This window comes from Phytophthora ramorum (genome assembly GCF_020800215.1).
Source record: "Phytophthora ramorum isolate Pr-102 chromosome Unknown Phyram_PR-102_s0015, whole genome shotgun sequence".
Classification (NCBI taxonomy): Eukaryota; Oomycota; class Peronosporomycetes; order Peronosporales; family Peronosporaceae; genus Phytophthora; species Phytophthora ramorum.
Window position 1 is genome coordinate 343,134 of NW_027150661.1, and position 25,452 is coordinate 368,585.

At 53.7% G+C, this 25,452-nt stretch overlaps 8 protein-coding genes across 8 annotated transcripts; 6 read left to right on the top strand and 2 right to left on the bottom strand.

The window, feature by feature from the left end:
• Positions 1 to 197: 197 nt before the first annotated feature.
• Positions 198 to 1,769, bottom strand: KRP23_12426 (Xaa-Pro dipeptidase; the record flags this gene model as incomplete). The annotated part of the gene is made up of 1 exon (XM_067883045.1): positions 198 to 1,769. One exon carries the CDS (start codon positions 1,767 to 1,769, stop codon positions 198 to 200), a length of 1,572 nt encoding a protein of 523 aa, XP_067739334.1.
• A 490-nt stretch (positions 1,770 to 2,259) lies between these two features.
• KRP23_12427 (3-ketoacyl-CoA thiolase B, peroxisomal) lies at positions 2,260 to 3,495 on the top strand (the record flags this gene model as incomplete). The annotated part of the gene is made up of 1 exon (XM_067883046.1): positions 2,260 to 3,495. One exon carries the CDS (start codon positions 2,260 to 2,262, stop codon positions 3,493 to 3,495), a length of 1,236 nt encoding a protein of 411 aa, XP_067739335.1.
• A 396-nt stretch (positions 3,496 to 3,891) lies between these two features.
• On the top strand, positions 3,892 to 5,558 carry KRP23_12428 (Xaa-Pro dipeptidase; the record flags this gene model as incomplete). The annotated part of the gene is made up of 2 exons (XM_067883047.1): positions 3,892 to 4,561; positions 5,524 to 5,558. The coding sequence occupies 2 exons, from the start codon at positions 3,892 to 3,894 to the stop codon at positions 5,556 to 5,558; spliced, it is 705 nt and encodes a 234-aa protein (XP_067739336.1).
• Positions 5,559 to 7,998: 2,440 nt separating this feature from the next.
• Positions 7,999 to 9,967, top strand: KRP23_12429 (Xaa-Pro dipeptidase; the record flags this gene model as incomplete). The annotated part of the gene is made up of 2 exons (XM_067883048.1): positions 7,999 to 8,003; positions 8,962 to 9,967. 2 exons carry the CDS (start codon positions 7,999 to 8,001, stop codon positions 9,965 to 9,967), a joined length of 1,011 nt encoding a protein of 336 aa, XP_067739337.1.
• Positions 9,968 to 10,116: 149 nt separating this feature from the next.
• KRP23_12430 (uncharacterized protein) lies at positions 10,117 to 11,998 on the bottom strand (the record flags this gene model as incomplete). Its single annotated transcript, XM_067883050.1, has 7 exons — positions 10,117 to 10,515; positions 10,591 to 10,621; positions 10,703 to 11,055; positions 11,117 to 11,267; positions 11,333 to 11,679; positions 11,741 to 11,785; positions 11,873 to 11,998. The coding sequence occupies 7 exons, from the start codon at positions 11,996 to 11,998 to the stop codon at positions 10,117 to 10,119; spliced, it is 1,452 nt and encodes a 483-aa protein (XP_067739338.1).
• A 412-nt stretch (positions 11,999 to 12,410) lies between these two features.
• On the top strand, positions 12,411 to 14,496 carry KRP23_12431 (uncharacterized protein; the record flags this gene model as incomplete). Its single annotated transcript, XM_067883051.1, has 2 exons — positions 12,411 to 14,198; positions 14,299 to 14,496. 2 exons carry the CDS (start codon positions 12,411 to 12,413, stop codon positions 14,494 to 14,496), a joined length of 1,986 nt encoding a protein of 661 aa, XP_067739339.1.
• A 1,679-nt stretch (positions 14,497 to 16,175) lies between these two features.
• Positions 16,176 to 16,784, top strand: KRP23_12432 (uncharacterized protein; the record flags this gene model as incomplete). Its single annotated transcript, XM_067883052.1, has 1 exon — positions 16,176 to 16,784. The coding sequence occupies one exon, from the start codon at positions 16,176 to 16,178 to the stop codon at positions 16,782 to 16,784; it is 609 nt and encodes a 202-aa protein (XP_067739340.1).
• A 4,925-nt stretch (positions 16,785 to 21,709) lies between these two features.
• Positions 21,710 to 25,348, top strand: KRP23_12433 (Potassium voltage-gated channel subfamily C member 2; the record flags this gene model as incomplete). Its single annotated transcript, XM_067883053.1, has 6 exons — positions 21,710 to 22,096; positions 22,175 to 22,299; positions 22,363 to 23,905; positions 23,977 to 24,372; positions 24,434 to 24,922; positions 24,992 to 25,348. The coding sequence occupies 6 exons, from the start codon at positions 21,710 to 21,712 to the stop codon at positions 25,346 to 25,348; spliced, it is 3,297 nt and encodes a 1,098-aa protein (XP_067739341.1).
• Between the last annotated feature and the right edge of the window lie 104 nt (positions 25,349 to 25,452).

Here is a 25,452-nt window from a genome sequence, read left to right on the forward strand (position 1 = left end):
GGCACCAAAACAGTATATCACTTTTGGCAGGGTTGTGTACAGGTGGCGTGGACTGCAGTAACAGGGTACTCCAGGGTTACAGTCTGCCTGTACCCCAGACACCTTCAAGGGCAGCGAAAGTTCATCAAGAACGTAAAGTTCATCAACAGTATATGCCAATCAGTTGCCTTTGGTGTGTACATGCAGCGACTTAACTATCAGCGGCTCATTGTGATCTCGATCTCCTGGACCGTTCGCGGGACTCGGGTCATATTTTCAACACCAGTGGCCGTCACCACGACGTCCGATTCGATCCGCACACCGCCAGTGCCACGAAAACGAGCCAGCACCTCTGGGTTGATGAACGCGGAAATGGTTGGGTCGGCCAGAGCGATGCGCAGTTGAGCCTCGATGAAGTACCACCCCGGCTCGACGGTCACCACCATGTTTTTCTCCAAGTTTCGCACCAGTCGCAGTTTTCGCAAGCTCCTTTTGGTCGAGCGCACGTGGCCTGCAGGGAAACCACCGACGTCGTGGACGTCGAGGCCCATAAGGTGCCCGAGCCCACACGGAGTGAAGTACGACGACACCTCGTGACGCATCATTTCGTCCACCGTTCCGTTCTGCAGCAGCTTGTGCTCCAACATGTGTTCTATCATCACGCGGTTGGCGAGAATGTGCATGTCAACCCAACTCACACCCGGTTTTATTGCTGCCATCACGGTGTCGTGAGCCTTGAGCACGCCTTCGTACAGCATTCTCTGATCTTCTGTAAATTTTCCATTCACCGGAAATGTGCAGGTAATATCAGCAGTGTAGCAATGAAGTTCGCCGCCCATGTCATTTAGGAAGAGATCGCCATCCTCCAGCAGCTTGTCGTTGGGTGCTCCCGCGTGGCCATAATGCTGAGCCGACGCATTGTGGCCGCTGCCACAGATGCACGTGTACGCGTGGAAGCGCGCGCCTCCGTTGCTGTACACGTAGTGCAGGAAGTCGCTCTCGGCGTGGAACTCCATCTTGCCCGGCCGGATGTTCTTCATCACGTTGACGTGCGCGCGCGACGACAGCTTGTTGACGAAGCGCAGCAGCTCCAGCTCCTTCTCCGTCTTGATCACGCGGCACTCGACCAGCACGGGGTGCAGCGTCTCCCTGTCCACCTCAAACTGGTCGATGCCCTCGAATGTGGACGTGGTGGTGGTCTCCAGGCCGCTGTCCGTGTTCTGCCCGTGCAGCACGAACAGCTTCTTGGCCTTGAGCTTGTCGGCCAGCACGGCCGCCATCTCGTCCACGTAGAACACGTCGTCCACCTTGTAGTGCGCCTTGAAGTAGGCCAGCGGCTTGCGGTCTCCGCACCAGAGCTCCCACTCGTCGTTGAGCCGCGGCACGAACAGCACGGCGCTGCCGGTGGACAGGTCCACGAGGCCGGCGCACCCGGGTTCGCGCACGCCGAAGAGGTACTGGAAGAAGCTCTCCTGGTGGAAGTTGTACTGGATGTCCGTGTCGTAGCGGTCCACCTCGACGCCGCCGTGCACCAGGATGGCGGCCGCGCTGCTCTTGGTCTGCGGGTGCGTCTGCAGGAACTGGTGCACGACGTTCTGGCGGATCTGCGCGTGCATGGAGAAGTCGATGGGGAAGAGCTCGTAGCCCTCGGCCGGGTCGGCCAGCGCGCGGCCATCACGTGATGAGCAGCGCAGCTTGCTTAGCAGCAGCTCTCGCTTCCGGTACAGCAATATGCACGTCAACACGAGCTTGGCTGCCGCCACAGCCGCCAACCACCCCGTCGGCCGCATCGCGTGAGCTGGTCCACAGCCTTTGAAGATTCTGTCGACGTCATCCAGGATGCAAGGCCTTATGTAGCGTCGTGTAAATTTAACACCTGTATGAATGCATATATAGTATTTTTAATCTGTCGTTTGATATTCATTTAACGAGGTAGCCTTCGAGGTTTGATGATATGGACAAATTCAGAGCTAAACAAAAATTCGTTTTCAGAATCACTTGAACAAAGTATGATGAAATTGACAAAGTATGATGAAATTGACAAATTCAGAGCGGTCATTTTCCAAACCTGTTTAAATGAATATTTGTGTGGCATACATTTTCACAGGTTTGGCAAACTTTTCGCTCTGAATTTGTCGACCTCATCAAGTCTGGAAGAGTCTATCCAGGATTTTGTTTAGTAAAAGGCCCCACACTGCAACAAGTGACGTGAACGGCGCCTGCAAGTGCCATTCCGGATCTGACCGCCTGCCGCGCACTCTTCCTCTCCGCCCCGCTGCAATGAACCGCATCGACCGCATCCGCTCGCACGTGGCCCAGGGCTCACCCGCGCCCGTATCGCCCGAGGAGGACGTGGTGATCGTGTCGGCGCTGCGCACGCCCATCACCAAGGCCCGCCGCGGCGGATTCAAGGATACAACGCCCGATGTGCTGCTCGGCCACGTGCTCCTGGCCGTGCTCAAGCAGGCCAAGGTGGACCCCAAGCTCGTTGGCGACGTCGTGGTGGGCAACGTGCTGCAGCCTGGCGCGGGGGCCGGCATGGCTCGCATGGCCCAGCTGGCCGCGGGCATCCCACACACGGTGCCGCTGCACGTGGTCAACCGCCAGTGCAGCTCCGGTCTGCAGGCCGTGGCCAACGTGACGGCGGCCATCAAGGCCGGCTACTACGACATCGGCATCGCCGCTGGGGTCGAGTGCATGTCGCTGGCTGGTATTGGCAAGGACGTCCCCACGGTCAACTGGGAACGCGTCGGAGGTGTACAAGACGCCATGGACTGCACGGTGCCCATGGGCATCACGAGCGAGAACGTGGCCGAGAAGTTCGGCATCTCGCGCGCCAAGCAAGACGAGCTGGCCGCGCTGTCCCACGCCAAGGCTGCGGCGGCTCAGGCCAACGGCTGGTTCAAGCAGGAGATCACGCCCGTGGCCACGACCATCAAGGACAAGGACGGCAACGAGAAGGCGGTCGTTATCTCCCAAGACGACGGAGTCCGCACCGGCACGACGGCCGAGAAGCTGGCCAAGCTGCGGCCGGCCTTCAAGGAGGGTGGTTCCACGACGGCCGGCAACTCGAGCCAGGTCAGTGACGGCGCGGCCGCCGTGCTGCTCATGCGCCGCTCGGTGGCCAAGAAGATGGGGCTGCCGATCCTCGGCCGTTTCGTGTCATACGCTGTTACGGGCGTGCCGCCCGCCCTCATGGGCATCGGCCCGGCGTTCGCCATCCCGGAGGCTCTGCAAAAGGCCAACCTGACGCTGGACCAGATCGACGTGTTCGAGATCAACGAGGCGTTCGCCAGCCAGGCCACGTACTGCGTCGAGAAACTCGGCATCCCCATGGACAAGGTGAACCCCAAGGGAGGCGCTATCGCGCTGGGCCACCCTCTGGGCTGCACTGGTGCGCGCCAGATGTCCACGCTGCTGTACCAGCTCAAGAGGAAGAACCAGCGCTACGGCGTCATCTCCATGTGCATCGGCACAGGCATGGGCGCCGCCGCCGTCATCGAGCGCGAGCTGTAGGCTACGAGACCGCGGAGTGAGGCGTCGTATCTGTGCTTGTGAATGAAAGAAACAATTCTGACTGTCTGTACATATTGCTTCCTGGGCTCCATGGTGCTGCGTCGACACCACCAGCACGAGCAGCGGCCTGATCGGTCGGCATATTGTGCCGATGCTGAACGCAACTTCAACTTGCAGCAAATGCTGCTATGCACGAAAGCAATTGAGTATCATAACGTAGTTGTGCCGTGCACAAGTGCGTCGGCATACATGCCATCGCCAACTTGGCTAACTTGTCCAACTACTGGAGCCCACTAGCTAGGGATAAGATCATGTGGTGTGTAACCGTGGTGTGGCACGTCACCCACAAACCGCCCGCCCGCCCGACTAGAAATACTTGGCATAAACGCGAATCCGATGAGCTCTGAGAACGTGAGCGGCCTCTTAGCGGCGGCCACGGCCACGGTGGCCATGGCGTCAATCGCGCTGCTGCAGAAGACGCGCGCGCCGGCTTACGACCCCAAGAACCGCAAGAGTGGCGGACCGCGCCGGCCGAGCGCGTCCCTCAACGGCCACTCGCACGTGACCATGGTACAAGCCGGCCGCGCGCTGGCCGACCCGGCCGAGGGCTACGAGCTCTTCCCCATCGACTTCTCCATGCACGCGCAGATCCGCCAGAACGTCGTGCACCAGTTCCTGCAGACGCACCCGCAGACCAAGAGCAGCGCGGCCGCCATCCTGGTGCACGGCGGCGTCGAGGTGGACCGCTACGACACGGACATCCAGTACAACTTCCACCAGGAGAGCTTCTTCCAGTACCTCTTCGGCGTGCGCGAACCCGGGTGCGCCGGCCTCGTGGACCTGTCCACCGGCAGCGCCGTGCTGTTCGTGCCGCGGCTCAACGACGAGTGGGAGCTCTGGTGCGGAGACCGCAAGCCGCTGGCCTACTTCAAGGCGCACTACAAGGTGGACGACGTGTTCTACGTGGACGAGATGGCGGCCGTGCTGGCCGACAAGCTCAAGGCCAAGAAGCTGTTCGTGCTGCACGGGCAGAACACGGACAGCCAAGCCTTGGACGAACATGCGGGTAGGGGAACAAAAAAAAAGGTGAAAAACGCTTCCACGAAAAAGAGGGAACATGAAAAACGTGATTTTCGTGTTCTCCTCGCTAAAGTGCGAGAACAACGAACATTTTTGCGAGCTTCCCTCCCGATATTCGTTCTCGCGCATTTCGTATTTATGCGGATCTGGCGTGTTCGTATCCTACGCGTTGGATTGGCTGAAAATCGCACGATCTTCCACAGCCGCACTGAAATTTATCGAGCTCACTCGCGAAGATATCCTCTGCCCAAGAAGCGGCCTGCGTTCGCATGTGCTGAGCCTCCGACGCGCTCGAAGTGCAGCCGACAGACTCGTGATCACACCAGGGACCCTGAGCACTGCAAGTCTATGCTCGTGACCACCACACGGACCACGGCACCTTCCAGCACACGGATCAAGTCAAGGACTTCAGGAGAAGGTCAGAGGACTCCGCCTGAAGCAGCAGTACATGGACTAAATCCACCTGTGACCCACACTCGTGGCCACCGCAGGGACTCACTGTGCCTCCAGCCTCAGCTTTAGTCCTCGGACTTCAGGTCAGAGGCTCCGCCGCCAAGCATCGAGCTCACAGCGCAGCCGACAAGACTAGAGACCGCATCGGGGACTTACTTCACACTCGTGACATCTGCAGGGACCCACGACACCTCCAGCCAACGCGTGACGATGACAGAGCCACCTTCTGTGGTCCTCCAAGCAGTGAAAGAGTTCCAGGCCCTTGGACCCTTCGAGTTGGTGCCTCCACGACCAAAGGAGACTTCGTACATATTCAAGTGGGGGGTTCGTGTCAAGTACATCGAGAACGAGAAGGAGGTCTTCGCGTGGGCTTGTTTGGCCGACGAGGCGTGTCGGACGTCAGGAAAAAACCTGTTCAAGCTCTATGCTGGCAAAACGACCATGGCCGTGAAGCACCTCCAGAAGATACACAACGTTGGCTCGCCGAAAACAAAGATAGCGACCGTCAAGAAGCGCAAACACGACCATGATTACAACCACCTGTCATCGTCCGCCCTGTACTCAAACAACCCAACCCGGCTAAACGTGCTGATGACCACTCTCATGATCATCAACCATAACTTGACGTTTCGTATGGTGGAGTACGAAGAGGCAAGACTAATCCAAGCGCTACTCTATAAGGACGAGATGAAGGCCAAGATAACTACAAAGCAGGTGAAGGAATCTATCGTGGAGCTGTATTCTTCAACACGCAAGGAGATCACTAACTACCTCCAAGAGAACCGAGAGGACTACCCGAACTTTACGCTCGTGGCAGATTTTTGGACTTGCAAAACAACGCAAGACAAATTTCTTGGGTTGCGGGTTTACCTGGTGGACAAGGCCTGGGAGTACAAGTCCATTCTCTTGGGAACGAGAAAGTTCAACCCCGCATATGGAGATCGTGATGGCGGCATTGTCAAGCCCTTCAAAGGGTGGTTGAAGCACATGCTCGAGGACTTTGGCTTAGCGACGAGCGATTTCTACGGGGCTACGAGCGACTCGGGGGGTGACGTGAAATCGATGCTGTGCAAAGAACTCAATCTGCACTGGGAGTGGTGCTTCGCACACATGGCCCACGCAGCTACAAAGTCATCATGTGGTGTAAATGGAGCTGCTAGTGCTGCAGCTAACCCGGAGATGGCGGACTTAATCTCACGGATGGTAAGAACAATATTTCAGGTCAAGGTCGTGTCTGTCACTGGGAGCTTATTTGCAGAGCTCTGTAAGTCTAAGACTCAGGGTGCCTCCACGCGACTTGTTGGATATTCTACTTCACGTTTCCTGAGCATGACGCGTTCATTGGAGAGAGTTCTTGAGAAGTGGCCAGCAATAACTGCGTGGTATGAAGAGCGAGCTCGTAAAGCACTTCGTGCCAACCAGCCACCACCAGAGTTCCCGTTGGCTAATCGCCATGACGACTTGGTTCATGTGTTGTCTGTGCTGAAGCAAATCGGTGAGATCAAGCGAACATGTCAAGCAGAGCATCCTGTTCAAGTCGACGTGCTCGTACAGTTGTATATGATGCGTATTCACGACCTCGACCCTGATCAGCCTTTGCCACACTACCTATCAACCGACAAAAATCCTCGTTGGATTCCTGCAAGTGACCTTACACCACTGGCTGCGGATGTACGGAGACTATTGCGGAGAGCATTGGACGAACGCTTCTTCAGCAGATATTACAACGACAAGCAATTCCACAAGTGTCAATTTGTATTTGAAATGCAGTTGAAACTCCACCCTATCTTCAAACGAACGGAGAGGAGCCTCGATCGTGCAGTGATTTTGTCGTGCCGTCAGCATGGCAAAAGCGAAAGGGATGCTGTGACCAGGAAGAATGATGTGAACGCCAAAATCCGCTGCAACTTATTGGACTTACTTAAGGCAGTAAGTGAACCCGCGGACGTCTCTGAATTTGAACCACCTGCACCTGTTGTGCAAGTCAGTCGACTGGAAGCAGAATTTGCGCCGAGATCAAGCCGACCACCAACCTTTAGCCGGCAGGATCGACGCGCAGAAGAGAAACTTGATCGATGGCTGGAAGATCCTGTCGACATTGCACGAAAAGAGGACTACACACCAAATGAATCAGTACTTGAGTTTTGGCAAAGACTTGAGCACCAAGGCGACACCGTATCATACCGAAAGCTGTGAGAGTGCTGTTCTCAATACGAGTATCTTCGTGCCAGATTGAGCGTGATTTTGGTGTAAGCGGGCAGATGGTAACTACACAGCGCACGACATTAGCCGAGCACAACATCGATATGTGCTCATTCCTGAACAGAAACAGCGACTTCGTTGATTTATTGCAGTGTGAGGAGATCCCAAAGGGACAGCATCACTTGCACACACCTACAAGCTTCATCTTCCCCGTCGCTGAAGAAATGGACTATGAGCTGGACGAGATGACAAGCGACCTTCTGGCCGACTTCGCTTCTAGTATGTCACTACCTGACGACTTCGAGGAAACGAAATCGGAATTGTGAATGTAGTAAGAAATTGACAAGATGACTAGTGAGTGAATTCACACACGTATTACGTTATGCTTTCCGTTAAGCATCTCTCGTAGCCACGCTTACCTTGCCCGGCCAGCTGCACTTAGACAACGCTGCCACATTCACGTTCCACTGCTCGACAAGTAGTGTTGGGCTGTCTGCTCCGCTCTCATTTGCACTTGAAGCTGAAGGCCTAACACGAGTACACTTTGCGCCACCTGTTTGTGTGCTCGCGCTCGATGATGTGTGCGGCGTGCAGGAGCTCGAGCGCGTCCTCGAAGTGACTGCAACCGCACAAGGCCGGTAGATGTCGGACGAAGTGGTGGCGAATATCCTTGGTACTCCTAGGTTTTTGACGAAGCACGAGTCCCCGCTACCACTGCCGCGGTTGGCCTCACAACCGCCACCCTGTTCGATATGCACCGCTCGGGTGATGTCGTCAGTGGCGAACTAGCTCCTTGTAGTGTCTGTGGCGATTGATCCTCTGTCTGTGTCGCAGCAATTGACGCCAACGTAATGTGAACTATCGCCACCATGTGTGGCTGATCCCTCTCCAACGCTGCATGCACCTTTGACTCATCATCAAGATTGCTTGGACGGCGACTCTCTCTATTAGGCAGTTGAACAGGAGAGACAGGTCGTGGTGTGTGTCGGTAGGATTTCTCCCATGCCTCTAGCATCCTCATCTCGAATTCACTATCTCCATCAGAGTCGCTGCCACTGTCGCCGTCGTTGCTCCAGTCGGGCTCGTAGCGTGTCGTTCGGATTCTCTGGCGCTCGTCTACAGGCGTCAGCTCACGCACACCCTCCTTAATCGTCTTGCAGATGGCATCAACAGCTGACTGCAAGCTGTGTTCAATGCTGTATTGGGAAGCTTCGGGCTGCTCGGCTGGTCCACCTTCGTGTCGCACCGCGTCGTCACCAGACTGGGATTCCTTGCTCTGCAGAGTGTTGATACACCGATCCACGTCCTTCTTCGCGTCATCACCAGCGGCGCCGATCTCTCCGTCAGCAGCGGCGTCGTGAATCTCCCCGTCGTCGATGTCGCCGTCGATCTCCACATCGTCCTGAGCAGCAGCTTGAGATCGAGCAGCAGCTTGAGCGCGAGCTTGAGCGCGAGTTAGCACCATCGTCGGGAAGACTGCAATATTCTCCCGCCTCTCCAAGATCTTAATAAATTACCGTTTGACTAATAGCCAATCGCAGAAAAAATCATTTCTGCCAACCAGACCGGCGAGAAGCGAACACATCCCACTGTGCAGTGCACACGCCAGCATATTCCCCTGCAAAAACCGATATTACGGACGAAGGTCCAAAACCTCGAGAACAATATTCTTGAGGTTTTTTACCTCCCCACTTCGTTCCACGAACAGTGTTCTTCCAATATTCGTCCAAGGCTTGCGGACAGCGGCCTGGAGACCACCACCACGTCCACATTCGAGGGCATCGACCAGTTTGAGGTGGACAGGGAGACGCTGCACCCCGTGCTGGTCGAGTGCCGCGTGATCAAGACGGAGAAGGAGCTGGAGCTGCTGCGCTTCGTCAACAAGCTGTCGTCGCGCGCGCACGTCAACGTGATGAAGAACATCCGGCCGGGCAAGATGGAGTTCCACGCCGAGAGCGACTTCCTGCACTATGTGTACAGCAACGGAGGCGCGCGCTTCCACGCGTACACGTGCATCTGTGGCAGCGGCCACAATGCGTCGGCGCTTCACTATGGCCACGCGGGAGCACCCAACGACAAGCTGCTGGAGGATGGCGATCTCTTCCTGAATGACATGGGCGGGGAGCTGCACGGCTACACGTCGGACATCACGTGTTCGTGGCCTGTGAACGGCGTCTTCTCGGCGGACCAGCGCATGGTCTACGAAGGTGTATTGAAGGCGCACGACGCGGTGATGGCGGCCATCAAGCCTGGGATCAGCTACGTGGACATGCACTTGCTGTCGCACCGCGTGCTGACGCAGCACCTGCTCGAGTACGGGCTGTTCCAGAACGGCACCGTGGACGAGCTCATGGACCACGAGATCTCGGCCTTCTTCTACCCGCACGGCCTGGGCCACTTGATGGGCCTGGACACGCACGACGTCGGCGGCATCCCCGTGGGCTACACGCGCTCGACGAAGAAGATCCTGGCCAAGCTCCGGTGTGTGCGCAACTTGGAGAAGAACATGGTGCTGACGGTGGAGCCCGGGTGCTACTTTATCGAGGCGCAGATCCAGACGGTGCTGGCGAACCCCGTGACGGCCAAGTTCATTAACCAGGAGATGCTCTCTCGCTTCCGAGGCACCGGCGGCGTCCGTATCGAGTCGGATGTGGTGGTCACCGCTTCCGGCGTCGAGTGCATGAGCAAGGTGCCCCGAACTGTCGAGGAGATCGAGGACATCATGCAGAAGGCGTAGGTTAGCCTCTCACACGGAGCTGGACGGATTCAAGGACACTGGTAGGCACGTTTGTTGACCAGTTCAACAGCGTGGACAGCAATTTACACATAAGCGCATTGCAAAACAAACAAAACATGAACCAGAAAACGAGAGCGATGCCAATACAACTAACCAGCTCCGTTTACTGCACTTCGCTTTCGTACTGGAGCAGAAGGCAGCGAATTCTCTGTTGCTGGCTTTGCTCCGGGTCTTGCGATCAGAGGCAGCTGAACACCAGCGGACGACGTCGCATCGTCTTTCTGGTCTTCATTCTTGCGGCGCCGACGCGAGCCATTACGCAGCGGCGAAGGTGGCGGACTGACCGGAGGCCGAGCTATCTTTCTGACCCACGAGATATCGCACAGCTTGTCGTTGGTCAGAGCACCGCCGGTGACCCACTCCGGGTGAGATTTTTGAAGCTTTGAGAGCGATTTCTTCAAGACATTACTTTGCCTCGTTCGGGTCTGGTCGATGCTGGCTGGCGGTGAACCTTCTTGAGTGTTGGGTACCAGAACTTCTTCGGATTCCTGCCGCATTCACACGAAACCAGGACTCAGTACCGTAGTCAGTGGAGGAAGAGGGCAAGCAGAATACGGCAGCACCTTGGCCTGAAGAACCGGCTTCAGGTACGTCCTGCAGTTGAATCCCAGTTGCAAACCCATGAGGGACGAGGAAAGCTACGCAAATGAAATGTACCTCTGGCTGACAACTTACAACTGACGGCCGCGATGCGAGAAGCATTTCTTGTTGGGCTGGTACCATTCGCGTGTGTGTGAATATGCGAGCGTCTTGATCTTCACCTCCTCTTCGTCATTTTCCTCCAACTGCTGCTTCAGCAGAAGCTCACGCCGCTCGACTTCTTTTTGTTCTTCTTCTTGGCGTTCTCTCTCCAACGCCTCGACACGAGCCTCTTCTTCCTGGGTCTCTCGCTCCAACAGAAGTTGACGAGCCTTATCAAGCGCTATTTGCTCCTCAATCGTGCGGTTCGCAGCAGCCTCCCTCTCTTCACGAGCGGTTCTGACAGTGTGTTGCTGCTGCTCCAGCATACTCCTGTAAAACGACGTCAACTAATAAACAAGGTAAGTTTTTCGTACAGAAAGCAGCGGTCACCGTCTGAAATGCGCGTACCACGGGAGCTACAGTCGTCGAGAAACATTCCGTCGCTAGTGCATCAAGCACTTCCTCTACATGAGCAGCACGTGGGGAGAACTTCCCATGGATCGACTCCCCATCATCCGTATTTCCATCGTACGCTAGTGTTTCCTCCATCAGTCCGTCACTGCAACATTAAGAGCATGAGCACAGCGACTACCAAAAGAGAAACACCCTTCACCACATACGAACCACAAAATGATCTCCTCGTAAACACGTTTCGACTCGCGCGTCGGCTCCTGCAGACACATGCGCCCTTCAACTTGAAGCAAACTTTCTCCACCTTCATCGCTCCCACCACCAACTCGAGACTCGTTTTTCTCCGTCGACAGCATCTGAATATGCTCCAAGGACTCCCCACTCAACATCCTCGACCCAGCAATTTGCAAGTACTGGAAATTCTGCTGCCAATGCTGGAACTGCGGAGGTTTCTTCAGCCTGAACTGGTCGCTCATGTACACGTAGGCTGGGAAGCTCCCTTCCTCTGCTTCCTCCTGCTCTTCTGCAGGTTCTGCAGCACATTGTGGCACTTGAAAAAGCTGTGCAAATTCACATGAACAACGACATTTCACACGCTGACAGTCTTCAGCTAGCACTCACATGTGCGTCTGTAGCCTTTAGGAGCTCCAGCGTGCGCTCCTCCGCCTGAAAGCAGCGAAAACCATGACAAATTAGTTTGGACAAGGTTTTTTGAGTCGAAAAGGTGCAAAATTCAGTAAAAGAGGTCCCCACCTGCGCCTCAAACTGCAGGAACGCATCGGCCAGTCCACACGCTTCCTCCTCCGAGTCCTGGTGGTATGCAAAAGGGGCGGTAGTGTCATATACAGAGCCGTCTTCGCCACTACCGGAGCTCTCCATGGTGCGTCCTTTTTGTCACTGCCAAAGAGCGCCTCGAGAAGGTAGCTGTTTTGGTTGAGATTTGGTGTTGAAGATGAAGATATGTGGGTCTGAGTATGTATCCGCGCGAAAGGTCGTTCTTTCCACCGTTAAGTTGACATATGTCGACCATCGAAAGGCAACTTCATGTTGAAGCTATCTTAAGTGGGGCGAAGCTTCCCAGGCAGCAGAAGCACAATAAATAGCGGCACTATCCTTGTCGCGATGTTGATGTGTATCTGAATCAAACGCTGCACTTGATCTGGAATTGGCAAGTTACCAGTAGAACGGTGGGCGACTTTGGCTCGCTAAAAATGAAGAGCGAGAGGCGGGAAAGCACGATTGGTGCCACATTTGGTTCTCTCTCGTGCAGCACTCGCTGCTACACTTCAACATGGATGTGTCGTTGCCGTCCTACGAAGCGGCGATGCGCGACGCGAGGGAGTACCTGCGCCGTCGCGACCTGTCCTCGCAGGACGAAGTCCCGCTGTATTTTGCCTGGGAGCGTCTGTACGCTGCGGCGAACGCCAACCTAAGCACGGATTTCTTCCACGAGACCAGCGCAGAGCGTCGGGCTCGACAGCAAGCGCGACTATCCCCGCGTCGTGGACTCCCGCCTCAGTTGTTCACGTCGTTCGACAAGGTGAACCGCAGGTCTGCGCAGGCTTCTGCGTTCCTTCGGTCCGACTCATCATCAGATGTGGCTATTGAGATGATGGCTCGACGGTATCGACGAGAAGCTGAGAAGCTGCGGTCGTCGAGGGAGAAGCTGGGGGTGGGGGCTCTGGAGAGTGCAGGCAAACGACTGAAGAAAGAGAAACGACGACACAAGAGCCCCGAGTTGGAAGTCGAAGAACTGCTTGAGGCTTTCGAACACTCACAGGTGCTACCAGAGGACAAGGTCCGTGCATCGGCGATGGCAAGAGGGAAGTTTGGCTTGGCACGCAGCAAAACCGATGAACTTGGAGCGGATTTGACTGCAACAAAAGCCGCCGAGTTGAGGAAGTCGAGTTTTTCCAAGCACAACCCAGCGATTACTCCTTCGCTGTCAAATGTGGCGGGTGTGGCGGCATTTGCTGCCCGCGTGACAGACTGGAGAATGCCTTCGGATATAGATGCTACCTCTCCGTCGTCGAGGCTCCTGAAAAAGAAGGGGATGTCGACGAGTGCCAAACGCTTGGGCGGCGCAAGTGAATTGCGGGGATCTGCACCCGTTGAGGATGGAGAAGGTGACATGACGTTCGATACGAGCTTAGGAAGCTCTGGCTTCGAGGAAGACAGCGTGGAGTCCGAACTCTCTCTTGAAACGGGGACGTCAAGTGCAGCTCAAATGAGCAGACGTCGTACACAACAAGATGAAGCTGTTGGGAGCAAGGCGACAGCAAATCAAGAACAAAAAGGTTCAAAGAGAGGTGCCCCGGGTAAGAAGCTGGCGGATCCATCCACTGCAACCGCCAATACGGACACGAACTCGACCACCGCGCAGCAACATTTGGCTGAAGACTATGACGCCTTGGCTAATGCGTCGAACTTTCAACAAAAGCTCGTCCAGCTTTCGCACGCGGTCGGGGACATGCAGGTTAAAATTCAGGGCAAGCAGATCGAAGTCACGTTTAAAGGTGCATTGGGTGACACTGGCAACGCAGACGCAAAGGAACGTGAAGCGTTGGCGTCGGCAATGAACTCAGCGGAATCGACGCAGCCATCCGTAGCTCAGAAGCTGTTCGACACGACAAGGTCCGGTACTGTCGAAGGCGGTGGCAGGAATGACGAAGGGGATGACAGGGACGACGAAGGTGATGCCGTTGAAGAACAGGCAGGCAGTGCTGAGCAGTTGATGGAGGCCGGAATTCCTGCAAAGGCAAGCCAAATGTTGCCTCGAAAGCAGAGCAGCGTGAGGTTTGCTGACATGGAGTCTCGTGACCACAGCGATGGGGGTGATCGGCAGAGTGAACGCAAACAGACATCTGAGCAGCACGAGCAGGGCAGCACATTCGCTTCAAGTGTACTAGGTGCGCAACGAGACAACCCACCGCGAATTCCTAGCAGCACACACAGCAGTGGGCGTCAAAGTACCGTGACACGAAGTACGATCGAAACAGAACTCGTGAGGGATGAGGAGTTCCGCGAGGAGGCAAACACGAATGAAGAACTAAAAGACCAGCGTAGTTCGAGCAAGCTAGTACGGCGTCAAGCCAATAGCGATCAAGAACACAATGGCCAAGACGCTGATCTCGGTGCAGACGATTTTCGAGCTAATACGAGCAACCGTTCACCCGCAGATGAAGCCTCGAGAAACGGAGGGCAAGAGCGTCTTGGCTCTACCTCGCAACGGCAGCATCCTGACGAAATTCAGCGCGAGCAAAGTGCCCACACACCCAGGAGCGATTTGGCTCCGGCTGCCACAGAGGAAAGAGATACCCGTTCAGATGTACCTCGTGACCGTGCTGATTCTTCGAGTGCTGGCTCACAGGACATAGCTGGTCTCGATGGACAAACTCGTACACGCACTGATACACAACAGGCTGGTCAGGGTGACATCTTCATCGAGGAACACTCGCTGCAACAATCACGCAGGGACACTACAACTGCAACTGAGAAAAGCGATACCCGCTCACAATCATGTCGTAGTCGCGCTGATTCGTCGAGTTCTCGCCCACAAGACTTACACAGTCTTGACGGGGAAACTCATACGGACACCGATACACAACACGACATTCAGGGTGGCGTCTTCATCGAGGAACTCTCGTTGCAAGAACATGATCAGTATCGCGCACAATCACGCGAGAACACTACAAGTGCAACAGAGAAAAGGGATACCCGTTCACAATCATCTCGTAGCCGCGCTGCTTCTTCGAGTTCTCGCCCACAGGACACCCCTGGCCTTGATGAGCAAACTCGTACTCAGACCGATATACAACATGATGATCATCGCGCACAACCACACACAGACACTACAACTGCCATGGGGAGGAGCGATCTCCGTTCACAATCATCTCGTGACCATGCTGATTCGTCTGAGGGTACTCGCTCGCAGGATATGCTTGATCTTGGTGAGCAAACTCGATTAGGCACAGACAAACAGGATGGCGTTCAAGGTGAGATTTTCACAGCAGAACACTTGGTGCAAGAGCACGATCAGTCCCACACAACTCATCGTCAATCACGCACGGACACTACAACTGCCACACTGAGGAGCGACATCCGTTCACAGCCATCTCGTGGCCGTGCTGATTCTTCAGAGAGTACTTGCTCACAGGACATACTCGGCGTTGATGAGCAAACCCGTACAAACACTGAGCTACAACATGCTGTTCACTCGTTGCAAGAGCATGACCAGCATCGCGCACAGTCGCGCGTGGATGCTACAAGTGCAACGGAGAGAAGGAATACCCGTCCACAATCCTCTCGTAGCCGTGTTGATTCTTCGAGTTCTCGCCCACAAGACATTCCCGGTCTTGACGAGCAAACCCGTACACGCGCCGATGATGTTCAGGGTGACGTTTTCGTCGAGGAACGCCCGTTGCATCGCGCAAGTCATCGTCAACCACGCAGGGACACTACAGCCACACACGTGGATCATGAACTTCGACCACGTACAACCAGACGGGAGTCGAGTGCACCACGCTCTCGCAGAGATTTTGAGCACAGCATTGAGCCTTCGGACGACGAGAATGGAGTCGACTTGACCAACGATGGAGAAAGCGACAGCAGTGAGGAGGTCCGTATTCCCAGGAAGCGAAGCAGCAATCGGCCCAACGACAGACACGCCGAGGTCCATCGCACAGCCCGCCCCAGCAGATCTACGAGCTCAAAAGCTCGTGAACGGAGTGCACATCGCATGCCAGAAACACACAATAGAAGCCGCGCGAGTGTTCATGAGCCACGACGAAGTCGCAATCAATGGGAAGAGCTCGTTGGCGATGAGCTTTATAGCGACGAAGAACTCTCCGATGGCCCAGACACGCCATACCGACAACCACAGCAGCAGCGAGGACGGCATGACTCCCACCGACAGCAATCGTGGGTCTCGGATGACTCTCGTGAAAGTTTGACACACAAAAGTAGCAAGCGTTTGCCATCTCGACCCGTTCCCCATGTCAAGTCGCACAGCAAGCGGCGAAGATACTCCCCCGAGTCCAGAGCTGATAGCGACGCTATGAGCTCCAGTGACTACGACAGTCTCGAGGAACAGAGCACCGAGCACCGCTCTCAACCAGCTAGAAATCGCCATGACCAGCCTCAGTCATCTCGAAAACCAACGCACAAACCGAGCAGCAGAGACCACCACTTCATCCCAGCGATGAAGTACCCTCCGAAGCTAAGCAAACCGGACGTTCGGCTCAAGCGAGACAGCAAGTCGAAGAGTGAATCGAGATCGAAGGAAGGTGCGGGGAGACCCCGTAAGCTTCCTGAGGGGATCGTGTGGCCGCCTGGAATGGAAGAGGAGTGTATCGCTCGACTCGGTCTTGATGGCCATCACCCGATAGCACCGCCAGGGCTGGAGCACCTCGTGACAGAGGAGCAATGGGGAGAGTATTGGACGTGGCTGCACTGGTATTCCTCGTGGCAGATGTGGTACATGAAGAAGGGCAAGAAACCAATACGCAAGTCGGATAAGGACAAGCGTAGTGACCGTCGACGTGCAGACGCTTACGAGTCTCCAGATGACGAGGAATACCACGAGAAACGCGCCAATGCCAATTGGAGGCTCGACGTGGGTCCGGGCAAACACCACCGTCGTCGAAGTCGAAACCGAGTGGATTAGTTCAATACAGTCGAAGAGACTTGGGCTGCAACCCGTAGTTGTTGATTCTTAAGAATACGAACGCATAAGTCCAGCGTAACCTCTTGTCCACTTCAAGTTCTCACTTGCGAAGCTCGTCTGGTCCTCTAAAAGTATGGATGCAACTGTGATCATTTCGTAGATGCTGCTGTTGTTGGGCAGTGTCGTTACTACCGAGAAAGCTGAGTGAGACGCTCGTGTTCGTAGCGTGGTCTGTGGTGTAGCTGATTGACCGTCAATTTGCACAGTGAATGGTGCTTCCGATGGCCAATGGGGAAATGCTGGGCCCCGTGGAGGCAGTAGAGCTGCTACTTCCGACTGGACCTGGTCTCGAAGAAATGATGCAAGAAACTATCACGAATTGGGGAATGGTGACCTTGAAGACTGACACTATTGATGCATTGGACAAGGCACGCCCTTCAAGTCCAGTTGCTAGGCGAGATGGAGTCACACACAAAATGCTGTTCAGGGTCGAAACTCGGTTGATCTGCCTCTCGGACACAGCAGTCAACTACCTCTCGCGCTCGACACGTTCAGCGGGATCAGTTCTCATGATGTTGTGGAGAGCACGCATCAATTTCTACTTCACGATTCTGGAAGAAATTGGCGTCTGCAGCAGTTCGTCATGCTCGTGCTGGTCGTCAACATCGCCGTCATGGCAAGCGAGACTCTTGAGAGCCCACGTTTCAGTGGCAGCGACCCAGCGTTCGCCTACGTGCTCAGCCAAAACACATGCAACTGCATCGAGGCCTGTTTCACGATCTTTGTACGTGGTTGAATTCGCTGCGCGGTGGTGGTGTATCCCCAACCAACTGCAGTTCTGGAAGCTGCACCCTCCTGGATATCCCTCTTGGCGATGATTGCGGCCATCCCGAAGCTGGTTTTACTGCATGTAGTTGTAGATGCAGATACTCGACAGGCGGACACGTTCATGTACAACCTGCGCATATTTCGCGCTGTCCGGCTGGTTGTATTAGCTTCTGTGTGCGTTGGGACGAAGGTGCTCCTCCGTGCAGTATTTCATTCTGTCGCGCCTTTGGAGATCACGGTACGTTGTCGTTTGCTTCTTTCTACTGGTTTTCGATGCTCATCTAGCTGTTTTTCCTGGTTACGGTTGTGATGGTCTTCACTACTGTTATTTTCTATCCCGAGCCGTGCTACAATTTGCGAACATGTACCTTCACCAATATCTTCAACACGAGCTACTTTGTGATGATAACACCGGCGACGGGTTTTGAGGGGGAAAAAACTCATCCTGTATTATTTGTAATTCTCTATTAGCGTGGCTACAGTGGACTACGGAGTCCAGATGTAGGGCCTCAGGTACGCCGAAGCTCGACGAGCTCGCCACCTGCGTGGCCACGGCCATGACGAGCGTCGACGAGGCATCACCTCTCGATGCTCGACCATCATTCCATGTAGCACATGCATTTGTCGTACCGCGGCGAGGACACGGTCCACCCGCGACAGCAACTCGCGCTCATGGCGCGCTGCTTTTGGTAGCTACTCTTCAGTCAAGTATAGTGCACGTCAATTTGAAGTGAATTGACCAATCACAGTGTGCACTTTTCTCAACGCATCGGCCAGGCTTCCCTTGGGAGCTAACTCCATTTAATCATTTGCAGCCGACATGAGTCGAGAGCTTCGACGTCGGTGTGAACCTGTTGCTTGGTCTGTAGCTTTTCAAGATAATAATCGTGCGTGTGTGTCTGCACAATTTCGTTTGTGGAGTTTGATCACGGACATGATCTCGTCCAGGGCTTGAGAAGCTTCGTCGCTTCGCTGTTTTGAGAACTGGAGAGCAACTTCAAGGGATTTCTGTTCGTCACTGGTAGCTGGGGATAGTAAAGGTTGAAGGGCCAAGTGGACTTCCACAATTTCCTGAGAAAGCTCGTAAAAGCGCTCGCAGGCCGCAGAACTTGCTCGGTTAATCCTTCGCACCACTAGCTTTGGTATAGCATCATCCGAGCTTGCAGCAATTTGATTCTTGGCGTTTTCAGCTGCCATATCAGCAGCAATGTTTCGCAGAGGACGATCACGCTGTACGCTCTTGTTAAACTCGTCGTACTCGCGCCATGCCAGTTCGTACTTGATGCCAACAATCGCTAGAGGCGTGGATAGACACAGTGTCCCAAATATTATGACAACGCACGTGACAATGATCGGTCCCTAGCTGTGAATCGAAGGCAGCTGGTATCAGGCTTGAGTTGACTGGAACCGCGATGCCTAAGCTTTTAGGACGTTAAATTGCTTTGGAAGGCAACTTGCAAAGTGAGGCAGAAGGATCAGCAGGGACCTTGGTAGCGGTCAAGCGATGTTCAGAGCTCATCGAAGTTGAGATGCGCACACGGAGTACTTATCTCTTTGGGCTCCCGCACCGTCAATGCAATGACTAAACGGAAGCAACACGAAAATTACGTGCTGCCATTTGGGATATATTCGACCACCAACGAGATGGCGCGCGTCGTAAATCGAGTGCGGTTATACCTCGCGGTTCTCAGCATAGTCGTGATATACCTGTAAATTACTCCGGAGCTACAGGAAACTGGTCCACGAACTGCCGTGTGCCAACGAACTGCTCATGGTTTTTGCTCAACACACGACGAGCCAGGCTGCCACGTTTTCGAAGAAGCTGCAGGTTCTGAATCGAACATGTCCGTTGTGGTAACAGACGAACGTACCAACTTTTATTGTGCAATTGGCGATCCGGACGAAAGGTGCTACGCCTCCGGTGTCAACTTTGGATCCGGAATGAGTCTTTAAATGTAACGCCGCCATCAAAGTGTGTACAACCCGCATTTGCCAACCTTCTCGAGCGCTTATCTTCGACATGGAGCCGCATTGGATCTACTTCGAATTCTTCTTCGCCATTTGATCTCTAGTTGTTTCTCATCTGACGATTGTTTGCTACAGTTATTTTCCTTGTTCTTGGGTTGTGTTGGTTCTGCAGCCATTTTCTTCGAACTTGAACCAGGGGCAGAATGTTTTGTTGGACACACTTGCACGTGGTGGGGAAATAATACCTTGACGCCGGAGTTATCAAAAGGGTTACTCCTTGGCAAACATGTGCTTGCTCAGAACACAGAGTTTGTTATCATCACCGACATGCTTCGGTCCACGTGGTTCTCGCTTGTCAGCTGCACAACTGTCGACTACGGAGATTTTGTATCCACGCACGTCTCTCGGCAAACGTTTCGACATATTAAGCACAGTCTTCAGCTCGTGCTACACGGCCATGCCTCTCACCTTAGTGGGTAGTCAATTTTACATTTGCTACGAAGTGTACGCCAAAGAGGAAGATAACCTGAAGGTACGTCTGGTAACACCACAACGCAGTGACGAATATGGTTCACCACTTACGGATTCTGGCTTGTATGTTGTGTCTGGTAGCGAAAACCAGTCAAGCCTGAAGCCACGGCCACCTCATCCCCTCAAGCGATAATCCTGGATAGATTGCAAACGCATTCAAAAGAAGATATAGCAGGACCGATCGGCATCGCCTCCTTGACTCTCTTCACTGTCCTGGAAGACTTTCACCACCATCACCACGAACGCCTTTAACCTCATCACGAAATCGGAGTCTGATTCAAGCTGAACAATCGATCTCTGGACCGCATCCAGTTCATTAACCGAGCTGCAGATCATCAACCAGTCGGGGCTGAGCGTGTTTCCGCCACGAGGAAAGGATTCTCAGATGTAGCTGAACCTCTCTTACCGACACCCGACTCCGCGAGGAAGCAGTTGAGGCCAAAATCTCCCATAAAGTGGTCTTCTGCATGGTATGTCATACTATTTTACTAATTCGACGCTAGCTACCCGCTTGACACTAACTTTTCTTCTTGATATTCAGACTGCGTACTTGAATTTTGCGCTGATCGTTGGGCGTATTCTCGGGACAAAGCGATGGAAGACGCACCCCGCAGGCCCAACTAGCGAGTTGTTAGAAACGAACGAATTTCAATGGCCAGACAAAGTCATCAACATCGACAGCGATGCAAGTGTTGATAACACCGACGATCGTCTTGAAGAGCAACGCACTGTTGTACAGCAGACCTCAGCTGAGTAAAAATCCCACCAAAATATTTTACTTTTCCTTGTCGGCTGTGCTGCTGCCAGAACCCAATCGTTTTAGGGATTCTAGGCTTATCCTTTTATTTATCCACCATCGATGCATTCGTGTTTCGCTGCAAGTATACTAAATAAGTCAGTTAACATGCAATGTGTAGAAGTGAAAGCCGCTCGTCAGTGCAAGCTCGTGGTTGCTAAACGCTGGTTGGCAACTGCTTTGAGACAGGTGCCTTCGCTAAAAATGCCGTCGCGGTTCAAGCTTCGCAAACATCCAAATATGGGAACGAAGATGGTAGTTTCGTCGCTCTAAGTGGTGACAAGAACGAATTGGTCTAGACACTCGTACTCGACTGAGCTACAGAAGGCGAGCTGTCTAGAGCCAACTCGTATGGGCGATGCTGACGATCAGCGACGTGACCGATGAACGCACATCAGGCCGCAGAGACGACGTCGAAGTACCGAACCGAGGCCATGAACCACAGACCTCCGTGAACGATGAGCCAGCTCGAGTGCAGACAACCACCACAGATACAATTGACCCTGTACAAACCACAGCTACCAACAACAACAATGATACTTCAGCTGACACATCCGTCGACAAGAAAAATAGTGAGATAAAAAGCAGGTCACGGCGGAGGAAGCGGAGGCTGCGGCGTCTCCCACAGAAATTGGCGAGGTGGTTTATCCACGACCTGCCCTTCTTGCGTTCTCCGAGACTACTCCGTGCCATGGGTCGGAAAGAGCGTATTCATTTGTATCTCTCAAGCCCGGAAGAAACGCGACTCGGGTGGCTTCTACAGCAATTTATAATGTTGGTGTTGTTTGTGAACATTGCGGTGATGGCAAGCGAGACCGTTGACGGTCCACGGTTCGGCAGTAGCGATCCAGATTTCCCTAATATGCTCAGCAATGAATCGTACAACGCAATCGAGGCGCTGTTTTCGATCCTGTATATGATCGAGTTCTCTGCACGGTGGCTGAGTGCTCCGAGTCAGGTCCAGTTCTGGAAATCGATACCCACTTGGATCTCTCTCCTAGCCGCAATAGCGGCAGTCCCCAAGCTGATCGATCTAGCCTTGAATTTGGACACAAGCAAGGCAGACATTTTCATGTTCAACCTGCGCATTCTTCGTGTTGTTCGCCTCATTGTGCTGTCTTACGCTTACATTGGGACGAAGGTTTTATTCCGAGCGGCGTTGGATGCCATCGCCCCTCTTACGATCACGGTACGAAAATCTTCACCCGTTTTCCTATTGAAATTTATTCATGCCTTGTATTGTTCTTTTGTTTGTTTTTAACTACAGCTTTTCTTCCTGATCACGGTTGTGATGGTGTTTGCCACTGCCATTTTCTACGCAGAGCCGTGCTACGACCTTGAAACCTGTACTTTTACCGACATCTTCAACGCCGGATACTTCGTCATGCTCACGTACGTTGCTACTTATATCTGTGCTGTAGAACAACAATCTCACAACGTGCCGTGATTTTCTAGTGTGGCAACAGTGGGTTACGGAAGCCAAGTGCCTTCAATACACAACGCTGGCTCCCTTTTAATCGGATGCACCGTCATGATCTTCGGCACGTTTTATTTCTCGATGCCACTTGCAATTATCGGGATCAAATACGAATTGGCGTGGGGGGACTACGATGCACTCGCTCGAAACTGGAAGGAGCACCACAGTCAACGGAAACGAGCTCGGCTGCAGAAATCTGCATCGAATCTTTCGTCTCGAAGCCGAATCCTCAAAGGCCACGCTATTGAGGAGGACATTTCACTGGAAAAGATTGAGGCGTACACCATCAAGTATGCCAGCTCTGTCACGTGTGATCGGTTCTACCAGCTCTCTCAGAAGATATTAAATCTTCATTTTGCGCTTCAGGCTGTGGTATCCTGTTCTACGGATGCGTCCGACACGCCAATAACTCTAGAAAGTGTTATCCAAACTACAAAGCGGCGCAGTGATGAAGCCTCTCAAGCGCTTGATGGCGTCATGTCGGTAATCAAGTTTCACAGTCGTGTGTGTTCCGAGGCCCATGAATTGCTGCAACAAACTCGTGGATCCACGTCAACAGAACCCGACTCGGGCTTAGATCGATTTCTGGCGACTATAAGTGGGAACCTTGGGGGCAAGGAGAAGTTTGGTGCACACAGTGTATCCAGAATGAGTCGAGCTAAAGGGGCCATTGCAACGCTAGGTTCACGGGCGGTCAAGTCAATAACACACCTCGCGCATCATACTGAGCCAAATAGCCTACGCGCAGTGATTTGGAACGTATTCGAGTATCGTCAAGATATCTGGGTGGCCCGAGTAGCTAACAGGATACGTATGTACATCGTGGTGCTCAGCATTATCGTTTTTTACTTGCAAACTACTCCGGAGCTGCAAAAGACGGGCGAGCGGACATTCCTCTGCCAGCGGAATATCCACGACTATTGTGCGGTGTACGAGGACCCCGGTTGCTACGTTTTCAAGAAAGTTGCCAGCTCAGACTTGGGCTTTACGGTCGAGGTGACAAACCAGCCTTTAGACCTTCACTGCTCATTAGGGGATCCCGACGAAACGTGCTACGCATCAGGCGTCAACTTTGGCTCGGCGAACTTCCCCCTCTCGTGCAGCGATGTTTTCCCCTCCACTACTGGCGTCCAGCATGTGTGCAAGACTCGGCTGTGCAAACCGCCAGTGCAGTTCCTCTTCGACATGGAGCCGTATTGGGTTTACTTTGAGTTTGTCATTGGCATCTCCTTCACGCTTGAATTTGTGCTGCGGGTGTATTCTCACCCAGCACGAAGTCGTCTCTTTGGAGATCCCAAGACATTGGCGAATATGGTCATTTTGCTCCCGTTCTATGTGGAACTCGTGGAGATCATGATCGGGCTGTGGCCAGCATTCTCTGTTGTACCGACCATGCCGTCATTCTTCACAGCCGTTCGCGTTCTCAAAAGTCTTCGCATTCTCAAGCTCGGTACACATATCCCTGGCGCCCGCGTGCTGATTAACACCACGCGGCTCATCTCATCGCGAATTGTGATCCCGGTACGAACCTCCACCCCTTTGAAAGCACGTTCGTTTGTGACCTCACGCATGCCTCACACTGTCTATTGCAGCTCTTCTTCCTGTTCTTAGGTTGTGTCGTCTCTGCGGCAATATTCTTTGAGATCGAGAGAGGAACCGAGTGCTTCGTGGGGGAAACCTGCCTTTGGTGGGGCAAGAACGTCTTGACGCCAGAGCTGTCCGAGGGACTCCCTGATGGCAAGCGAGTGCTTGTCCAGAACACTTTCCTCACAATTATCACGGATATGCTGCGCTCGACATGGTTCTCGCTCGTCAGCTTTACGACTGTAGGCTATGGCGACTTGTACCCGCGAACTTCTATGGGGAGGCTACTGGACATTCTCGGGATGATTTTCAGCTCCTGCTACACAGCTATGCCGCTCACGCTCGTCGGTGGGCAGTTCTACGTGTGCTACGAGCTCCATGCTCAAGAGGAAAAACGCAAAAGGGTAAGCCGCAGGGTGTGAGCGAGCGTGAATTGTCTGCTAACTTGGTTTTGTGTGGGCGCAGGAGAATGGACAACGCATTAAGCCCAACCTAGCTGATAACGCGGCCATAGTTCAGAGTCTTATGTTGGCATTCCCCAGTGTGCGCAGCATACGTGAAAAAAGCGAACCAGCGCCCAGTGACGAGGCCGAGTCGGTACCGGTAGCGAATCCAAACAGAACCCTCGCCATGACGTCCATGACTTCTCTCAAGGAGCCTGCCGAACTGACGCCTCTACCAACATTACATGTACTTCCTGGCGCCCGAAAAGCAAGCCAGTACTACACGCACTCGACCGAGTTGCAGATCACCAACCACTTTTTCCTCATGCAGAAGGTCTTCCACGAGACGATCAAGGACATCAGCCTCCTCAACCGCCTCGGAATCCAGCGTATCAACACGACGCGGAAAAACTCATTGCCTCGCACTGAACTCGGCACTCTTCTGGTCGATATCAGGAGCCAAGAACAAGTGGTCGAGACCAAAATCTCCGAGAACATGGACTTTTGCGTGGTACGGAGTCTCCATCTGAACAGGTTTCCAAAATGTTGTACGAACTAACACAAGAGTTGTGCTGTACAGACTGCTTGCTTGAACTTCGCCGCTATGATTGAGCGCGTTCTTGGGACGGAGAAAATGAAAACGCAGCAGCCGCCCGTTGTGCACACCAACGCACTTCTCGCTTCAGCAGACCCAACTAATTCGCTCCTAACCTCATCTGCGAATAGCAGGAGGAACGTCATGACAGACCTCCTCCCTCAACCGCTTGAGCCAAACCAGGCGCCGACCATGACGCCGACCATCAAACTTCGGTCCAAAAACACCTCGCTCAAGAAGATGGCCACGCTCTCGAAAATTTTTGTTAGTCCAGTTCTGCAGAACCAAAAGTGGGCAGAGTACTCGAACAAGCAGAGCTCGGAAAATGGTATACCCGAATAACTCGAAAGCGAAAAAACGCTGCTTCTTGTGTAATTACGCCATACAAAAAATGCTGCTCGATCCGTGATTGTCGTTCGGTTCCGTTGCTTGTGATCGTCAACTAA